Here is a 14,938-nt window from a genome sequence, read left to right as displayed (position 1 = left end):
TCTCAACTTGCCTCTGGAATTCAGCTCTTTTGTCCATGTTTGAACCAAGGCTGTAAAGAGGTCAGGAGCTGAGTGGTCCTGGCAGAACCTAAACTGAGCGTCAGTGAGCAGGGTATTGTTAAGCAAGTGCCTCTTGATGGAACCGTTAATGATCCCTTCTATTACTTTACTGAGCATTGAGAGTAGACTGATGGGACGGTGATGGGCTGGGTTGGATTTGTCCTGCTTTTTTGTGGTCAGGACGTGCCTGTCCACATTGCCAGGTAGATGCCAGTGTTGTAGCTGTACTGGAACAACCTGGCCAGGAGCGTGGCAAGTTCTAGAGCACAAGTCTTCACTACAATCGCCGGAATATTGAGGGACCCATAGCCTTTACAGTATCCTGTGCCTTCAGCCATTTCTTGATATCACGTGGAATGAATCGAATTGGCTGAAGACTGGCATCTGTGATGTTGGGGACCTCCAGAGGACGCCGAGTTAGATCATCCACTTGGTATTTCTGGCTGAAGAATGTTGCAAATGCTTTAGCCTTATCTTTTGCATTGATGTGCTGGGGTCCTCCATCATTGAGGATGGGGATATTTGTGAAGCATCCTCCTCCAGTGAGTTGTTTAATTGTCCACCACCATTCATGACTGGATGTGGCAGGACTGCAGAGCTTAGATCTGATCCGTTGGTTGTGGGATCACTTAGCTCTGTCTATCACTTGCTGCTTAGGCTGTTTGACATGCAAGTAGTCCTGAGTTATAGGTTCATCAGCTTGACATCTCATTTTTAGGTAAGCTTGGTGCTGCTCCTGGCATGCCCTCATGCACTCTTCATTGAACCAGGGCTGATCCTCTGGCTTGATAATGGTAGAGTGGGGGATATGCCAGACCATGAGGTTACAGATTGTGGTTCAGTACAATTATGCTGCTGATGGCCCACAGTGCCTCATGGAAGCCCTGTCTTGAGTTGCTAGATCTGTTCGAAATCTGTTCCACTTAGTATTATGGTAGTGCCACACAATATGATGGAGGGTATCCTCAATGTGAAGACGGGACTTCATCCCCACAAGTACTGTGCTGTGGTCACTCCAACCAATGCTATCATGGACAGATGCATCTGCAACAGGCAGATTGGTGAGGATGATGTCTAGTATGTTTTTCCCTCTTGTTGGTTCCCTCACCACCTGAAGCAGGGTAAGTTTAGCAGCTATATCCTACAGCCAGCTCAGTCAGTAATGGTGCTACTAAGCCACTCTTGGTGATGGACATTGAAGTCCCCTTCCTGGATTACATTCTCCCTCCAAGTGGTGTTCAACATGGAGGAGTAATGACTCATCAGCTGAGTGGGGGTGTGGTGCAGTATATGGTAATCAGCAAGTGGTTTTCTTGTTTCCTTGTCCATGTTTGACCTGATGCCATGAGACTTCATGGGGTCCAGAGTTGATGTTGAGGACTCCCAAGGCAACTCCTCCCAAGTAGTGATTTAAATTTCAAACAATGCTTGGCAGCTGTCAGTCACCAACAGTTGGTACATTCTTAATGGCAACGCCTCTACCAATCGAGACCACTTGCCAACCAATCAGCACACTCTTCTCACACAGTATAAACTGTTGTTGCGTTTACATTTGGTATTCTTGTGAATTGTCCTGATGAGTGAAAGATTAAAAAGCTTCAACAAAAATGTCTCTTTCTTCAGCAATATTGCCTTATCACTCAACAAAACAAACCAATTAGAACAACTAGGTGTGGGCAATAATGTGGCCTTCTGATTAGTACATACATCCAGCTTTTATAATCTGTTGAAATTCTCATCCATGTTGTGTCACCTCCAGATGCTATTCCAGTGCTGTCCTAATCAGTCTCCCATTCACCCCAAACTTCAGCTCATTCCAAACTCTGCAGCCTGCATCCTATCCCACACCACTTCCTGCTCACCTACATCACTGTTCACATTTACTTACATTGGTGCCTGGTCATCCAATCTAAAATTCTCTTTGTGTTTAGATCCTTTCTTGGTCTTGATCATCTCTATCCTTATAACCTCCTCCAGTATTACATCCTCTAAGAACTCTGCATTCCTACAAAACTGCTCTCTTGCACATCTCCCTCCTTCCTTTGCCCTGAACAAGCTGCTAAGTTTTAGCCATCTCAGTCCTATACTAAAATTTCCTTCAAAAATGCTTCTTAAAACTCACCTCTCCGACCAAACTTGGCCATTTCTTTATCTGAATGTTGTAAAGCATGTTGAATCATTTTTCTATAATTAGAGGTATTATTATAAATACAATTGTTGTGGTTATTTAAATTCCTGAGAGAAGGTTTCCATATGAACGCAATCTTCCTTTGCCTTTCAGTTTGCATCTTTGTCTAAGTTATCTAACCATCTTCCTTCATTATTATGGGGCACCATCTGGCTATTTGTTCATTCTCAAAATCTCTTCACAGATCTGCTTAGCATTCCCCTTTTTCCTACTTTAATATATTCAATAACCCCATTATCTTGCGTTTTCTCAACATGTTTCTCCTTTTCTTAGTGAATCTGTATTTTGCTATATTTATCCCCACTTCAAATGCCAACTAGCTTGCTCACTGTAGAGATTCAGTGCTCATCACTTCACTGGCCTTCGCCAAGTTTAGTACTATACAATTTTCTTTTGTAATCATTTATCCTACCCTGTGGGTACTCTTGTATGGGTAAGCCTTTCCTTTAAATTTTGATCAAGTTTTCTCATTTTTTCTCAAATATATTGTGCCTAACTTTCTAATGTATATGCTCCAACATTCATACCTCATGACTTGTCCATCCCACATTATCCTACTCAAAACTTGAGACAATCTTCTATATTTTTGCACTGGAAGATAACCTCACCTTTTAGATAGAAAATCCTAAAGTAAGCACTAATGGAGTTTTAAGCTGTTAACGGCTTCTTCAACAAAATCTCCTTCTTGCTTGACAGTTGCACTCATGTTATTCTTTCAAATACATCCTATTTAATACTTTCATACCTCTCAGATGTTCCCTTTTTAAAACTTTACTTTTCTTATGTTATTCTCATTCGATTTTACTTCCATTGGATGCTCCCTTTTAAATATCCTTCTGTCTTTTGGTTATCTTTTGTTAACTGTTCCCTTTTTAATTCTGCTGCTTTCACTTTAAATACCTTGACAGATGTTGCTCCCTCATGCCACCCATTGAGAACCAGGAGGGTGAAGCTGTCCCAAGATAAGTTATGCCTTTCATTAAAAAGAACATTCGCCTTTAAATACTGATGGCTCTTGACAGTTTGGATTTCCTCAGTCAATTTGCTATTGCTTGTTCATCAGTACCTGTGCATGGATGCCATTGAATTTATTTTGAAATTTACGGCTCTCAAGAAGCACCCAGGCAATATAAGCCCTTTCCAGTTACATACAGCAATACAAAGCCTTTCAGGGTTTACTGCATATAAGCAGCATATGGAGTAGGCCATTGAGCCCCTCAAGCCTCTCAGTATTCAATTCAATCATGGCTGATCCGTACCTTAACTCCATTAATCCACCTTGTTTCCATGTCCTTCAATAAGGGTATCTAACAAAAATCTATCAATCTCAGTTTTGCATTTTCAATTGTCCTCCAAAAAGTTGTTCAAGGTGGGAAAAGAGTTCCAGATTTCTCTACAATTTGTGAGAATTACAGAATCGTTATGATGCAGAAGGAAGCCATTCGGCCATCGTGTCTGCACCAGCTCTTCGAGCATTTTAACTCAGTGCCAATCTCTTGCTTTTTCCTCACAACCCTGCTTCTAATTAAATAATCAGCTAATGCCCTCTTGAATGCTTCAATCTGCCGCCACCACACTTCCAGGCAAAACATTCCAAACCCTAACTATTTGCTGTGTGAAAAAGCTTTTTTTTACCTTTCATTTGCATCTTTTGCAAAACACTTTAAACCTGTGCCCTCTCGATCCGTTTACAAGTGGGAACAGTTTCTCCCCATCTACTCTGTCCAGACCCTTCATGATTTTGAAAACTTCTATCAAGTCTCTTCTTAGCCTTCTCCTCTCCAAGGAAAACAGTCCCAACTTCTCCAATCTTTCCTCATAACTGAAGTGTCTCATGAACCTCTTCTGCACTCTTTCCAATGCGAACACATCCTGACATTGACCATTACAGGCAAGCTGAACTAAACAGACTTGGAAACTGTGTTTCATTTTGACAGTCCCTCAGAGCCAGGAAAATACTGTCACAGAGTCCTAGAGTAGAGAGAGGGGGAGAGAGCAGGAGAGAGGGGGGCAGAGAGGGAGAGGCGCTGTAAGAGATAGGGGTGAAGTCAGTGCAGGTGGAAAAGAAAGTGGAAGAGGGAAAGTAAAAGGCTAGGGGAGAAACAACAAAATAAAAAAAAAATCCAAAATTCACATTCCACATCAGCAGTTAGTCATTACTCAGTAAGTTGGTCAGTTTGCGGTCGATGAGGGGTTGTGCCGTCTTCTTGCTCTCATGTCTTCGGCCTTCATCATACATCCTGCTTTAAAACTAGCTATGCCTTGGTGAAGCAGGGCTCACTATAGTGCCCTCTCTTCCCAGCTGTTGAGGTCAAAGTCGATCTTCAAGTAGGCTTTCAGGGTATCTTTGAAACATTTTCTTTGACCAGTCCCAAACTGAGAGTAGAGAGTGCAACTCATAAGGCAAATGTTCGGCATTCTGATAAAGTGACCTGTCTAGTGCAGATGCCACACGAGAATAGTCAGCTCCTTCTCAAGGTCAACTAGGTATAGGCAATAAATGCTGGCCCAGCCAGCGAAGCCCATCCCATGAATGAATAAAAAACAATGTTCAGGATGCTGTATCCTGGAGGATGCTTGTGTTTGTATGGTGATCCATCCAGGTGATGCGTAGGATCTTCTATAAGTAGCACTGAAGGAATGTCTCGAGCTTTCTCAGCTGTCAGCAATATGCCGAGGTTTCGCAGAGGGATGACAGGAGGACGACTGCCTTGCAGACTGCAAACTTTGTGTCCATCTACAGGTGATGGTTAGTGAAGACTCATCTGAACAGCTTTTTTTTCAAACTCATTCATGGAATGCGGGCATTGCTGGCAAGACCAGCATTTGTTGGCCTTGAGAAGGTGGTGGAGCTGCCTTCTTGAACTGCTGAAGTCCATCTGGTGTAGTACACCCATAGTGCTGTTAAGAAGGGAGCTCCAGGACTTTGACCCAGCAACAGTGAAGGAACAGCAATATAGTTCTAAGTCAGGATGGTGTGTGGGTTGGAGGGGAACTTGCAGATGGTGGTGTTCCCATGCATCTGCTGAACTTGTCCTTCTAGGTGGTAGAGGTCATGGGTTTTCAAGGTGCTGTCAAAGGAGCCTTGGTGAGTTGCTGCCATGCATCTTGTAGGTGGTACACACTGCTGCCACTGTGCGCTGGTGGTGGAGGAAGTGAATGTGGAAGGTGGTGGGTGAGATACCAATCAAGTGGGCTGCTTTGTCCTGGGTGGTGCTGAGCTTCTTCAGTGTTCTTGGAGCTGCACTCATCCATGTAAGCAGAGAGCATTCCATCACACTCCTGACTTGTGTCTTGTAGTTGGTGGACTGTCTTTGGAGAGTCAGTGAGTGAGTTACTCGCCACATAATTCCCAGTCCCTGAGCTGCTGTTGTGGCCACAGTATTTATATTTCTGGTCCAGTTGAGTTTCTGGTCAATGGTAACCCCCGGGATGTTGATAATGGGGGCTTCCGCAATGGTAATGCCATTGAATGTCAAGGGACATGGTTACATTCTCTCATCACAGATGGTCATTGCCTGGCACTTGTGTGGTGCGAATGTCACTTGCCTATCAGTCCAATCTTGAATGTTGTACAGGTCTTGCTGCATATGGACATGGACTGCTTCAGTATCTGAGGAGTTGTGAATGGTGTTGAACATTGTGCGATCATCAGCGAATATCCTCACTTCTGACCTTATGATGATGGGAAGGTCATTGATGAAGCAGCTGAAGATGGTTAGGCCTAGCTTTCCAAAGCAGGAGCTCACACACTGTGCAGGATCTCAAGTTTCTGGTCACTGACTGGGACACTTGGTTACCAGGCCACAAAAGCCATCTGCAGTCCGTGCCCATCTGGCTCACACTAGTCCTAGCTGCTACGAGGTCTACCCTGTTCACAGACAGCAACTCCATCAGGACCAGGTGGAGAGAGTATTCAGAGGTTCTTCTCAACTGCGACTTGATGGTCTTGGACACCACTCTTGACTTTGTACGTCAGCATCAACGGATGAGTCCCTAGCCAAATCTCTCTCTCTGAACAAAATTCAGTAAGCCATTGCACAAGCTAAAAACAAAACGGCTGACAGCCCGGATGGTATACCAGCTGAGCTGTAAAAGTTTGGCAGGGTCTCAGTTTTGCAGATCCTATTCTTACTTTTCCGGAAAATCTGGCATAAAGCGAGTCTCCCAGAAGAACCAAGGGGTACCAAGATTGTATAAATCTTCAAGGGAAACAGGGCTGCATCTCCCAACTACAAAGGCAGAGCTCTACCGTCCACTGCAGGCAAGACCCTTGCCAGAATAGGACTGGAATGCCTACTCCCACTTGCAGAAGCTGTTTTGCCAGAATCTCAATGTGGTTTCATAGCATCACCAGGGAAGTTTCTAGCTTTCTTCTTCCTGAGATTTCTTGCCTTACTTCATGTCATCAAGCTTGAACAGATTCTTTTGGGTGTCATTACGGCCTGTTTTATTTGGATGGAAGAAGAGATGGAGCAAAAGGGGGGTGTGGGGCACCAGTTGTACCACCCAGCATGTGGGCCTCAGGCATGAGGGGGTTGATTGCTTAATGGATGCTCACCTAGAACACAGCATGCAGGGTCTATTAAACCAGTTTCTTGCACCTATGAGATACAGTGCAGGAGGGGGATGTGATTCCCCAGGCAGGCTGTAGCAGAACACTGAAGCCTCCAGGTAACAAGACCTGATGATTGCCAATAGCTGCCAAGTCAGCACAGCTCCTCACTTGATTGACTCTATTACTCTACTACCTTTAGAGGCATTCTCCTAGCGTCCTCAGCAAACCTTTTCTGAGACCCCAGTGATGCTCCTGACTGGAACCTTTGAGCTGCTCAAGGCTGTGAAGAAAGAAAAAAGCAAAATGCCGCGGATGCTGGAAATCTGAAACAAAAACAGAAAATATTGGAAAAACTCAGCAGGTCTTCTTCAGCTCTGAAGAAGGGTCATACGGACATAGGAGCTGATAGACCTGCTGAGTTTTTCCAGCATTTTCTGGTTTTGCTTCAAGGCCATGAAGGCTTGGTTGCAGATTACTTCCATTCAGTTGCTATCTTGGCTGACCTTCCTGGCACTATGGTAGGTGTAGATTCAAGGAGTGGAGAAGGGGCAGACATGCTGACTTCCTGAGAGAAGTCAACAAACACCGCTCCCTAATCATTACTGCCATTCCTGTTGCTGGGAAGCTCCTGTAGCTTTCCTGGGGCTCACCACTGATCTGCAGGGATTAGACTGCAGAAAATGAGTGACTCCTTGAAAATCGCTATTCACGTGATCTATCACACTCCCCAATGTGGTGCCCAAAGCCTTTGTGACAGCTGTTTGGACTTCTACCAAAGATACAAATGTTATGAACATTCTGTCATATTTTGAGGACCTTGTTGCTGCATTCCTGGAGGTGGTCCCATCAAGACAGACTGGGCCACTTTAGATTATGCCACCTGGATTGAAAGTGAATTCCTCAATGCTTTCAGTCATAATGTTGAAACTCCTTGGCAGGACTTCCAATACACATGCGAGACAAGCAGGTTTCTTTCCATAGCTGAATCCCTGAAATCCTCAACTCTGTCTGCTAAACAGAGCTGGCAATCTCATTTGAGCTGTCACGGCCACCAGTGCCTGCGGCTGCTCATGGGTGTGGATGTTTCACAAATCACAGACACTAATGCCAATCTCTGTGCTCACGATTTGCAAGGATGAAGAGCATGATGATGCATTCTCAAAGGGATTGTCCTTTTCTGTGTGGCTTTCTGCTGAGGACTTAGAAGAATGCGAAAAGGGATAGAAGTTACCACTTCACTGACAGGTGGGAGTCCTCGTATTGCAGTCTGAAGTTGTCAAGCTGGCTGAACATGCAATTTGCTGAAATGCATGAACAGTGACAAGCAATAAGCAGGTGTCCTGATCAGAAATGCCTCCAGGCATGATCCTTCCCAATGCTCATGGCTTTTGCTGCATCATTAATCTCCAAGAAGCCCTGCTCCATTTGGGTGATGACAATGATGTCAGATAATGCTCCCCTGGTCTTTCTCTCCCCGGTATTGTGTGCACCATTAACCTGCATAACAAGAGGGCAAGAGTTAGTGAGTGACTATTGAAAAGGAAAGTGGAGATGTGTACGTCTTACACATATAAAGCTTCTGCTAAGAGCTTGTTAAGAAATGAGATAGAATGAAGATTGCAAGTGATGAATGGAAAGGAAAAGTATGTGGCATGTGAAGTGAGAAATGAGTCCTGAGAGCAGTTGCTAGTTCTCTAAGTGCTAGGATGCTATAAGAGACTATTGGTTAGTGTCAGGTGTGAAGGCAGAAACATGTCGCAGAAAGAGGAAAAGAAGTGGTTCAGTGTATTTTGCCGCTTGTGTAAGATCATTGAACTCGAATCTAAGATTCCCTGTTGGGATTCCCTGTCAGCTGACATTGTTGTCATTGTTGGCAGCATTGACATTCATAGTCATATTTGTCCAGACCTGCTGGATAATAGGCCTAGGGACCTTCCTGAAAGTGCTGAGTAGTATCTCCCCTCTTTGTTACAAAGACTTCCACAGGAGTATCAGTAAACCTGGTGAAACCCTGCACTCAGGATTATTGAGGATTGTGTCAAGTGTTGTCACAAAATCTGACTGCAAGGAATGCAACCTTCCTTTAAGAGGTGCATTCCTGCTTTAAATAGGCCTTGGGGTAGCTGCCCAATATTGTGCTGTCAAAATGGGTCAAAACTGCCCATTTACCAATATGACTCGGTGGGCATCCTTTAATCACATTAAAATTAGACACAAGAGAGAAAATCACTTAAGCCTGACATTGGTATCACATGGGATGGTTTGATGCTCCCCAGCTGCCCGATTCTTCCCCAGGTTAAAATCTGGGCTACAGTTGATTATTTTTTCTGATTCAGTAGTAAGGATGCGAGTTCAGATTTAGCATTTTTGAAACCCAAGTCAGAATGCAAATAAGGCTTTCTTCATATCTACTTTAAAAATACAGAATTCCTGTTGATAAGCATTAGAAACAGGAGACTTTTGCTGCTCAAAGGTCAACTTGTGAAGTATTAATACTCACGGCGGCAGCAATGGATTAGGTCCACTGCAATTTCTACAGTATACAGTTTTAGGGCTTCCTGTACATTTTATATACACATGCTTTGCATCTAAAATGACATTTATGTAATGGAATAATTTTCACCTTGGTTTTTTGTTGGCATAAGTCAGGAGTGCCCACCACAAAGTTTCACACCCACTATTGTGTGTCTTTTGGTCTCTTCATTTTAACGAACTGGAAAATTTAGATTTTTTAACTTCACAATAGCAGCAAGGACTTCCATTTTGCAAATCATCAACTTGATTTATTTAGTTTCAACTCAGCATTCTAATGCATTGTTCTGTAATCAAAACCTCTATTTTCACAATTTTAGATGCTATCATTTATATGATAGCCTAATATGTACACAAGATAAAGATTTTCAAACAATCTTAAAACTATCCTGTTAAATCTTAAATCTGAAAGGAATTAAAAATAACATGTTTTTGCATGGCAGCACATTTTCTACATATTCTTAGATGCATAATCCTGATAAGTGCATGTAAACTGAAAGAGTGGTAACCATGCACTGTAGATTTTCAACCAATTCCAATCTTTGAACAACTAGACACAAACGCTAAGTATATCATTATTACGCACTGCATAAATACTTACAGGATGGGCCACAATGCACTGTTTTACATGCTTAAGACCACTGAACAATTTTGAAGGCAAAAGACATGAGGTAGAACTGCCGAGAATCACATGGTCATTCATGAGCTCATCGAGGTCTTGAAAAAGCTTCCTCTTCAGTTCCAAGTTTTCAGGAATACATTCCTGCATCATAAAGACATGAAATACAATCAAAACCATTTCCTATTATGCATGCTGCAGTTAAGTAAGCTAGAAAGCTGTACAGCAAAATAATCTAATGAACACTATGAGTGAAGACATCATTGAGGGTATACTATGGAAACCATCCTGAATCAATAGAAAATCAGATTTGTTCCACTTATCCTGTTAATTTATTATTTGCTCCGCCATTCAATCATGGCTGATAAGTTTCTCAACCCCATTCTCCCGCCTTCTCCCCGTAACCTTTGATCCCCTTACCAATCAAGTACCTATCTATCTCAGTCTTAAATACACTCAATGACCTGGCCTCCACAGCCTTCTGTGGCAATGAATTCCATAGATTCACCACTCTCTGGCTAAAGAAGTTTCTCCTCAACTCTGTTCTAAAAGGTCTTCCCTTTACCCTGAGGCTGTGCCCTCGGGTCCTAGTCTCTCCTACTAATGGAAACATCTTCCCCACGTCCACTCTATCCAGCTCTTTCAATATTCTGTAAGTTTCAATCAGATCACCCATCATTCTTCTAAACTCCATCGAGTAGAGACCCAGAGTGCTCAAACGTTCCTCATATGTTAAGCCTTTCATTCCTGGGATCGTTCTCGTGAACCTCCTCTGGACCCTCTCCAGGACCAGAACATCCTTCCTGAGATACGGGGCCCAAAATTGCTCACAATATTCTAAATGTGGTCTGACCAAAGCCCTATAAAGCCTCAGCAGCAGATCCCTGCTGTTATATTCTAGTCCTCTCGAAATAAATGCCAACATTACATTTGCCTTCCTAACTACCGACTCAACCTGCAAGTTAACCTCAAGAGAATCCTGGACTAGGACTCCCAAGTCCCTTTGCACTCCAGATTTCTGAATTCTCTCCCCATTTAGAAAATAGTCTATGCCTCTATTCTTCCTAACAAAGTGCAAGACCTCACACTTCCCCACGTTGTATTCCATCTTTGCCCATTCTCTTAACCTGTCCAAATCCTTCTGCAGCCTCCCCGCCTCCTCAATACTACCTGTCCCTCCACCTATCTTTGTATCATCTGCAAACTTAGCCAGGATGCCCTCAGTTCCTTCATCTGGATCATTAATGTATAAAGTGAAAAGTTGAGGTCCCAACACTGAGGCATAGTAACAAGACTAGGCATTGTAAGAGGAGGAAGAACAAAATGAAGATGAGGGAGAACTACAAGGAGGGGCAGGAGAAGGCAATGTCCTGCATTTAGCGATCTTCTCAAACCCATGACCTGAGGTGTCAAAAAATGCCTTCAAGTATGAACCAATGTTTTCCCCTTCATCAATTTCTTGATTCTGCATTGAACATTGAAACCATTCATCTGTACACCAATGCGTTTCTGTTCAGACTAAGAAGCTGTCATTCAAAGAAACTATGGATCAAAGGTGCAAATATAATAAAGGTATTGGCTTTGCTTCCAAGCACAATAATGTAACTTTACTACTCCAAGGAAGTGCTCCCTCATTGACTTCAGCAAAGCCAATGAAAGTTTGCTGTTGCCTTTATGGGAAACAGAGTCCAAGGCTGGGAAGTTAAGTCACTGAGCACCTGACTGCATACTGCAGCACTTCATCTATTGCCAAAGCAGTCTTTCTGGCATTTCATTTAGTATTGGTTCAGGAGAATGCCATATAAGTATCAGGAGAGTGGAAGCTACATGCCAATTCCAAAATGCCACTGCCAAACTCATAGGGCTAGGGCTCAACACTTTCACACATCTGTGGCAGAGTAGACTGCAGAATATAAGTGATGTCTTCAAAGCCCATGTCTATTTGCTGCATCAATCTATTCAAGGGGGATGTTTGCTTGTCTAGGTGAAATTCAGGTTTGAGCCCAGAACCCACACGGCAACTGAACCAGAGACATTAAATGAATATGTTCTACTTGGTCTTCACTGTAGAAGAGCAAACAAAAAAATCCAGAAGGATTGAGGAACCAAGGGGGTTGTGAAAATGAGGGACTTAGGGATATTAGCATTAGTGAAGAAATGGTACTGGATAAACTAATGGAACTAAAAGCTGACCCTTGGATCTGATAGCCTATTCCACCCCAGGACTTTAAAAGAGGTAGCTACAGAGATAGTGGATGCATTGGTTTTGACCTTCCAAAATTCCCTGGACTCCGGAATGGTCTCTGTGGATTGGAAGATAGCAAACATAAGGGGGGGAGGGCTGCAGGTAGAGAGAAAATAGAACTACAAAGAGGCTGCAAAAGGATTTAGACAGGTTAAGTTGGTGGGCAAGAACATGGAGAAATGTGAAGCTATCGGCTTTGGTAGGAAAAATAGACAAGAATATTTTTTAAGTCATGAGCGACTAAGAAATGTTAGTATTCAGAGTGACCTTGTACACAAATCAAAAGAAGTTAACAAGTAGGTACAGCATGCATTAAGGAAAACAAATGATATGTTAACCTTTATTACAAAGGGTTGACGTATAAGCATAAAGAAATCTTACTGCAATAGCATTAGACCTTGGTGAGATGACACCTGGAGTACTGTGTACAGCTTTGGTCTCCTTACCCAAGGAAGGTCATATTTGCCTTAGAGGAAGTGCAACAAAATTTCACTAGGCTGATTCCTGGGATGAGAGTATTGTTCTATGAGAAGAGATTGAGTAGACCAGGTCTACATCTAGACCAGGTAGATTTGAAAAGAATGAGAGGTTATCTATGGAAACATATAACATTTTTAAGAGGCTGGACAGGGCAGATGCTGGGAAGATGTTTCCCCCAACTGGGGAGTCTAGAATTAGGATACACAGTTTCAGAATAAAGAGTGAGCCATTTAGGACTAAGATGAGGAGAAGTTTCTTCAAAGGGTTGTGAATCTTTAGAATGCTCTACCACAGATGCTTAGTTTTTTTTAAGGAATTTTTGGACACTAAGGGAATCAAGGGATATGGGTATAGTTTAGGATGCTACAGCTGAGATAGATCAGTCATAATCCTAATGAATAGAGGAGCAGGCTCAAGAGGCTATAGATTTTTTTAATCTCTCATGAATTCAAGGGATATAAAGAGTGGGCAGGAAAGTGGAGTTAAGGCAGATTACCGGTAGCCATGATCATATTGGATGACGAAGCAGGGTCAAGGGCTAACTGGTCTACTGCTCCTATTTCCTATGTTCTTTTGTGCTACATTAAAGTGGCTAGAACAAGTCAGATTTCATTTAAAGGTTAACTGTTACAATTAACTGCTTCAAAGCCTAAGCCTATTGTTTTTGCTGAGAGAATCTGAAGCTAAAGTGAAGTGCTAAGGAACTTTCCAAAGTGTGACCTTGCGTTTCAGAAGTTGATTAAAAACTAATGTTATAAACACGCCCAAAGCATAACTGAGAACTGGCAGTCCTACAAGGGTGAACTGTGACGTTCATCTGGTAAAATGCTGTGTGCGTCAGAGCAAGCAGAGGTTGTAGTTTATCTGGTATTAAAAATGTATCTTGAAAAACGAGGCTACAATGTAACAAGGTGAAACATTTACATTACACCATTGTTAACCACTAAATGAGCTCTATAAATCAACCATTAGGTTTTTCTCTCCAATAACAGTTCTGCAACTTGAAAAGGATCACAATTTCATTACTTGTGTTTTTCTCTTTCTCACACTTATTGCTTAGGTAGGATAGTGCCTTGCATGGCTGCATTTGGATAAGAGTACATATTTTATTAATTTCCCTAAAATATTTCACTAATTGAGACATTTAACCTAAAATAAGCATTCACTCGAGGCTGTAGTGAATAAGTGTACAGACTGGCGTGACAACGAAGCAAAGGAACTAATAAGGGAATGTTGTCTTTTTCACATAAGCAGTAATCTGCAAAAGTAGATCATCAACTATATGGAAGCTGTCCAATTTTCTTTCCATTTAAAGTATTGTTGGGAAGGCCAATAGTTACAGTTGCCTTTTTACAATAAAGTGTGAGCATGAGCTGGTCACCTGCAACATGGTTTTCTGCCCAGTGGAGTCCTGGATGTACCCTTGATCAGATTCCGTTTCCAATCAATGACAGGTAATGTAACCCTCAAAACTGCAGCACTGCATGAAGCAATACACTAGACCATAATATGATGTACACCAAATCATTACTAAGGATGCAACCACATTGTTAAAAAGCTGTCTCGAAGCCGATGAAGTGATAAATATGAAGTGAATGAACAATCCAAACAACAACTGTTTCAAAGCCTAAGCTTTAATAGAAATATGTCACCAGGCACTTTAGGATGAAGGGAAGGGTGAGAGAGAAAGAGACAAGAGCAGTAAGTTAAAGAAATGGACAATATGATAGGGGAGTTTGGAGAGGTTACCCAAATGCTTTAACAAAAAGATTAATTTTAAAACAACTTTTATAGGTGGAGATATTGAGGATTTTGGAGACAGTTCCAGAGAAAGGGCTAAGGTGGCAGAAGGCTCTGCAGTCAATGACAGGGTGGGAGGGTATAAAGGAATTCACCTAGGAGACAGGATTTAGGTGCCTGAGCCTTAGATAAGTTGGAGTTTATAGAAAATAGAAGATGAGGAAGCAGAACAGTGTGCATTAGAGGGGTCAAATCTAATGGTAATAGAAGCACCATGGCTTTAGCACCATGGATGCTGATGTCAAAATGAACACCAAGGTATCTTGGTGGCTGCAACTGGCTGAACTAATAACTGTAATGTGTGGAGAACCAGTGGGAAGAGTGTAGAGTTTATGCTGGGGATGAAAAATTATAATTTCAGTCTTCCCAGTATTCAGCTGGAAGAAATTCTGGCTCATCATGACAATGTCAGGCAGGCAGTCTGACAACATGGAAGTAGTTGTAGAGGCATGGAAT

General features: G+C 42.5%; 1 protein-coding gene across 1 annotated transcript in view; it reads right to left on the bottom strand.

Annotated features, from left to right (window-relative positions):
- The window catches only part of cryl1 (crystallin, lambda 1), a 100,125-nt gene that overhangs the window by 29,460 nt on the left and 55,727 nt on the right, over positions 1–14,938 (bottom strand). The window contains exon 4 of the mRNA XM_041199567.1: positions 9,940–10,101. Within this exon, the coding sequence (XP_041055501.1) occupies positions 9,940–10,101 (162 nt within the window). The remainder of the gene's footprint in view (positions 1–9,939; positions 10,102–14,938) is intronic.

The sequence above is a fragment of the Carcharodon carcharias genome, chromosome 11 (assembly GCF_017639515.1).
Source record: "Carcharodon carcharias isolate sCarCar2 chromosome 11, sCarCar2.pri, whole genome shotgun sequence".
Taxonomy (NCBI): Eukaryota; Metazoa; Chordata; class Chondrichthyes; order Lamniformes; family Lamnidae; genus Carcharodon; species Carcharodon carcharias.
The sequence above is the reverse complement of the archived record's forward strand: the minus strand, read 5'-3'. Positions and strand labels throughout refer to the sequence as shown.